The 6,000-nt window shown below is 45.4% G+C and overlaps 1 protein-coding gene across 1 annotated transcript in view; it reads right to left on the bottom strand.

Moving 5' to 3' along the window:
• Nucleotides 1-1,583: 1,583 nt before the first annotated feature.
• LOC113096652 (Fc receptor-like protein 5) overlaps nt 1,584-6,000 on the bottom strand; it is a 223,646-nt gene continuing 219,229 nt past the window's right edge. The window contains exons 8-13 of the mRNA XM_026262065.1: nt 3,608-3,880; nt 3,230-3,502; nt 2,875-3,153; nt 2,328-2,576; nt 1,958-2,203; nt 1,584-1,594 (exon numbers count right to left, since the gene is read on the bottom strand). Coding sequence (XP_026117850.1) covers nt 1,584-1,594; nt 1,958-2,203; nt 2,328-2,576; nt 2,875-3,153; nt 3,230-3,502; nt 3,608-3,880 — 1,331 coding nt within the window. The remainder of the gene's footprint in view (nt 1,595-1,957; nt 2,204-2,327; nt 2,577-2,874; nt 3,154-3,229; nt 3,503-3,607; nt 3,881-6,000) is intronic.

The raw sequence follows: 6,000 nt of genomic DNA, 5'->3' as shown, positions 1-6,000 counted from the left end.
TTTATTGAACATTTTTATAAACAAAGGTTGAAAAAAAAAAAAAAAATACTCCGGTAAAAAATAATCAGGTAAATATAAGCTGCTTCAGTCCAGTAAGTGTTTGACTTGAAATATTACTAACACTGTAAAAGTTACTTTTACCTTAAATTCAGTAAAGATTTAACAGCAAAGAGACATTTCTAGAATTAGACTCAAACTCCTTTTACTCCGACGACAGAAAGCATCTAGCATCATAAAATCAGCATGTTGTTCAGATGTAATTTGAGATTATAATTGTTGTTTGTGGTATTTAAAGGGTAACTTTCAGTAGCTTCCAGTGAATCTGACACACATGAAGAAACTGGTTTTGGAGTCGATGATGAGCAGGAGCTCTTTCTGTGTGGAGTTAGTTCTCTTGTTCTCCATGTGTTGTGTTCACAATCTAATCTACAGCGCAGGTGAATCAGAGACACTGGATTGAGTGAGAGTGTGAATGTGTGTGTGTTAGTCTTGTGATGGACTCGTGTCCAGTGTGTTTCCAGCCTTCAGCCTGAGACTCCAGCATCCTGTGACTCTGAGCTTTGGAGAAGAGATGATTATTCCTCTGTTACAGCGACTGCCTTTGGGCTTCAGGAGATTTAACTGTCAAACACACACACATACAACATTTATATTCAGCTCAATTTGACACTTTCTGTTCTGCTTCCACTACAGGTATTGATTTATTAATCAAATAATATTTACAGATAAATATGGATCTAAATAACAGATATAAAAGACAGAGTAAAGGTTTGTCTGAATGTGAATTGTTTGGGGGAAAACACATTGAGTCTCATTCATGAAACACGAGCAGAATTAATGTTTTAGTAAATCGTTTGTAAAGCAGTTCTGACGTAAACTTTCACATTCATGAAAATGTTAGTTGGTATGAAAGAAATGTTCACCTGCTCTCTAACACGTGCAAATTAACTTTGAATTTTGATGCACTGCCATAATAATGACAAGATCATTTGTCCTTTCCTTCTTTTTTTATTTTGTTCTTTATTCATTTATTTTGCTGCTGAGTTGATAACTGTAAAACACAGCGCTCCAGTCACAAATAGAGACAAACATCTACTTGTACAACCTCTGTCTACAACAATGGAGAAGTCAATATTACGGTTAGACTACTGTGTTTTTATATTTAGTACAATTTAAAAAAATTAGATACTAGTAGGTTAGTGCTTTGAATCTGGAGGAGAGTTTTCGAGAAGGTGTTTTATGGACAAATTGCTCATAATTTACTGGTATATTTTCTCAGGTTTGATGAATGAGGGCCATTGAGATAAGAGAGACGGATCAGACAGAAGTGTTACCTCTCGCTCTGGAGCATTTGTAAAGCAGCACGACTGTCACCAGCAGATACGGACAAGCTGCCAAGAGAAAACCGAGGAAGATGAAGAATGAAATCTGATCTGAACGTAACACAAAAAAACAGAGCACATTATTGAGAACATTACAGAGCTCCTAAAGACTTTCAGCAAGTTTATTGGGGAAAACACAATTTTTGTAACCAGATTCTCACGGTTTGATCTTCAGCTGACCAATCAGCAGAAGGGGGGCATTTAATCTACTCCTGAACAAAAAACGAAAATTTAAGCTGAATTCTTGTTTTTCGTAAAAAAAAAAAAAAAACTGTAAAAGGAGCTGTTTTGTCATTTTTCTACTCTCATTATTAAATCAAAAAACGAATGATTGAATGATACACGGATTCATTACAATTTTATTTTGGTATAGATTTTATTCTAATGTTGTAGTTAATGCGCTCTTCATTTCATTGAATTGTAAGATGTTGATGAGATGTGTACATGTCAGTATCTGTGAAGTGTTAGTTATACTTCAGATCATGTGAGTTTTGTGAAAGAATAAACACATCTGTCAATAACTAACTGAATGAAATCAAATCAGCGGACAGAGACTGATCTCCAGAGACTCTCACCTCTGACTGAGATCCAGCTGTGCGGTGACTGTCCTCTCTCTGTTTTACAGTAGTAGAAACCCTCCTCTGACTCTGAGACAGTCGTGATGATCATCTCTCCTGTCGTCTGATTCTGGACGAGTGATCCGTCTTTATAGAAATCAGCTCTGAGGATCGGGGAGTTTGTAGATCGATGTAAACAGTGTAGAGTCAGAGTATGTCCCTCAATCACAGGATCAACAGAACTCTCCAGAATCACATCACCATCTACACAACACAAGAGATTCATGCATGCAGGAAGATGATGCTGATACACATTGTATCTTGAACTAATTTCTTAAATATACTTCAAACTCCAACAGATCATCTAGTTTTATGTTATTCGACTCACCGTGTACAGTGATGTTCAGAGGATGACGTTTCTCTCCAGATTCAGACTGACACCAGTAAACTCCAGAGTCAGATGTGCTGAGAGAGAAGAGTCGACATGTAGATCCTGTTAGTTTTGAACAATCTTCTGTGTTTCTGTCTGTGTATCTTCTCACTGTCCATCCAGAAGAGTTCGTCTGATCCTCACAGCTCAGAGAGAGAGAGTCAGATGAGAAGTGTTGACTTCTGCTGGGACGGACCACCAGAGACACTGAAGGAGAAACAACTGAGACAGACCCAAACCACACTCAAAAACATGTTCGTATAATAAAATGTGTAATTAAATCAAATTATGATGAAATTTAGCACGCAAGTTTAAATATATTATTGCATATATTATGAGTTTGTATTTGATAGTGTTTCTGATCTGGGTTAGATTGAGAATTTGAAGAGAAGTTAGAGCAGGTTTTTGAGTTGTGCATTGGTTTCAGATGGTTTTGTCCCCCAGAGACTGTAATAAAACACAGATACAGATGAGTTCAAGTATAAATACAGTCTCACAGACTCACCAGTGATCCACAGGGGCTGTGTGTTACTGGTCTTTGTGTAATAGGCCGGTCGTCCTCTCTCTGCTCTGCACGTATAAACTCCTGTGTGCTGTCGAGCAGCAGGACTGAGAGTGTAAGAGCCTCCAGCTCCTCTGCTGCTGTCGGACAGATGATCATCATCTCTGAACCAGCTGAACGTCCAGCCTGTAGAGGAGACTGTAACCTCACAGATCAGAGTCACTGAGTCTCCTTCAGTCAGCCACGGCTGTGGAGACACTCGCACTGCTGCCTGAGCTTCAGCTGAACAACACATGAGATGAGTTATAGAGAGAGAAGCTGTTCACACTGATGATAATGAACACACACACAAACTCACCTGATACATTCAGTGTAACAGCATCACTGCGCTGAGAGCGTTGTGTTCCCATCAGTCCTGTACAGGTGTATTTACCACGGTCAGAGTCTGTAACACTGCTGATGTTCAGCTCTTGTGTTGAGATTGAGTTATATTGGTAGTTTGTTCCCTCTGTTTCCCATCTGTACGTCCACTCAGTGTCTCCTCCCCACTTTATATCACATCTGAGAGAGACTGTTTCTCCTCTGAACACTTGTTCATCCGGTCGAACCGTCACCACAGCTTTAGCACTCACTGTACAAACACAGAGTATTACATTGATTTTAGATTCAAAGTGTTAGATGTTCTGTAGATATTGTCTCTGATCTGTGTTGTGTCAGATACTATGTTCTCTCTCACCTGTAACATTTACCCACAGTGCATCACTGTATTGTGTGTAGTAGACTGGTTCCCCTCTTCCAGCTCTACACCAGTACTGACCTCCATCAGACACTGAATCAATCTTCACTCTGTAGGAGTTTGTTTCTGTCTTTGTCTCAGAGTTCAGTGTGTGTTTGTACCAGTAAAAGTCCCATCCAGGAGACAGATTCACACGACAGGTCAAAGTCACTGTGTTTCCTGTCAGTGCAGCTCCTGCAGGATCTGATCTGAGTTCAGGCTTTTGCTCCAAATCTGCAGGAGAACAAGAACAGATTCAGAGTTCAGCTGTGAGACAGATCTCTGAGTATAAACCTCATGTAAGATTTGAAGAGTCTCAGACACTTTTGGTGCTTTTCCACTGCATGGTACGACTCGGCTCTGTTTCATCTTCCCCTTTTTTTGGCATGTTGTATATCGCCACCTACTTTTGCTGTTATGCAGTCATGGTTTATGTATAGTTATACTACGGGGCAATAAAATGCTTGAATCTGATTGGCTGACAAAAGTTCTTAGATGTGTAATTATTTTCAGAAAAACACACAGTGAATGTAGTTCTGTCACGGTTTTACGCTGCCTGAAGGAATACGGAGTCGAGGGTAAACGGAATAAGGTTTTTAATATATCCAACACAGGGGATATCCAACATGGAGCACAGAGGTAGACACACGTAAGTAGCAAGTGGTCACAAGTGAGGACAAGTGAGCACAAGTGAGGAATGCAAATGAAGACCCGACAAAACAGAACTGAAAGGACAAGGCTTAAGTACAAAGGATAATTGGGGAAACACAGGTGGATGGAATCATTAAATTAACAGGGACATGGAACACATGAGGAAGATAGTAGACACACCTGGGAACTAATCACGGAAGACAGAAACACGGTCACTGGGGCAAAAACATTAAATGAGTCCAGGTGTGTGACAGTACTCCCCCCTCCCGGTAGGTGCGTCCTCGCACCGTAGAAACAACAGAGGGAGGCGTGGGTGGGAACTTGGGAGGAGGTTCCGGTGGAGGACGGACTCCCAGGAGGGGGCCAGCAGACAGGGACCACAGAAGGAGGAGCCAGGGAGGAGACGACGGAGGGAGGAGCCAGGGAGGAGACAGGAGCAGGAGGAGCCAGATGGTCCACCAGAGACCAGCCAGGACGGAGATCCAAGGTGGAGTCGACGGCGGGAGGAGCCATGGTGAAGGAAGGGTCGACGACACCAGGGGGCCGACAGGCGGAGACTGCACCGGTGGGTGAGGAGCCCAAGATGGAGCAGCACAGCCGCAGAGCCAGGGGGACGTCGAGGTTCCGGAGGGCCTAGGTGGAGCAGAAGGCTCAGGCGACCAAGGCGGAGGCAGGGTCCTGGCAGACCGATGTGGAGCCGGAGCGACCGAGGATGGAGGTGGAACCGGAGGGAAGGAGGAGCCTGACAGAGCCGGAGGGATGGAGTGACGAGGTGGAACCAGAGGAGTGGAGTCCCGAGGCGGCGGATGGTCGACGACTGACCAAGGTGGAGCCGGAGGGACGAGGGAGCCCGGTGGAGCAGGTGGGATGACAGGCCACGGTGGAGACGAGGGAGCTAAGAGCCAAGGCGGAGCCGCTGGGTCGAAGGACCGAGGAGGAGTCCAGGGCTCGGAGGCTGGAGGCGGAGACAGGGCCTTAACACGCCAAGGCGGAGCTGGAGACTGGCAGTCCAGCGGCGAACCACCGCGCCCCGATGGCGCGGACTGAGGGTGAGCTGCGGGACTGACTGGCACCAGCAGGGATGGCGAGGAACTGGCTGGTCTAGGAGGAGGAGAGAGGAGAAGGATGGGAGGAAGGACAGGAGGATCAGGACTGGACGGAACCAGCGAAAGAGGAGTAGAGGGACCAGCAGGTTTGAGAGGAGGCGGGAGAGGGAGGCTGGGAGGGAATACAGGAGACACAGAAGATTCAGAGCTGGGCGGAACCAGCGGAGACACAGAAGATTCAGAGCTGGGCGGAACCAGCGGAGAAACAGAAAACTCAGGGCTGGGCGGAACCAGCGGAGAAACAGAAGATTCAGAGCTGGGCGGAGCCAGCGGAGATACAGGAAACTCAGGGCTGGGCGTAACCAGCGGAGAAACAGAAAACTCAGGGCTGGGCGTAACCAGCGGAGAAACAGAAAACTCAGGGCTGGGCGTAACCAGCGGAGAAACAGAAAACTCAGGGCTGGGCGTAACCAGCGGAGAAACAGAAAACTCAGGGCTGGGCGTAACCAGCGGAGAAACAGAAAACTCAGGGCTGGGCGTAACCAGCGGAGAAACAGAAAACTCAGGGCTGGGCGTAACCAGCGGAGAAACAGAAGATTCAGGGCTGGGCGTAACCAGCGGAGAAACAGAAAACTCAGGGCTGGGCGGAACCAGCGG

This window comes from Carassius auratus, unplaced genomic scaffold (genome assembly GCF_003368295.1).
Source record: "Carassius auratus strain Wakin unplaced genomic scaffold, ASM336829v1 scaf_tig00216014, whole genome shotgun sequence".
Classification (NCBI taxonomy): domain Eukaryota; kingdom Metazoa; phylum Chordata; class Actinopteri; order Cypriniformes; family Cyprinidae; genus Carassius; species Carassius auratus.
Note: the sequence above shows the minus strand (reverse complement) of the source record. Positions and strands in the feature narration are given on the sequence as shown.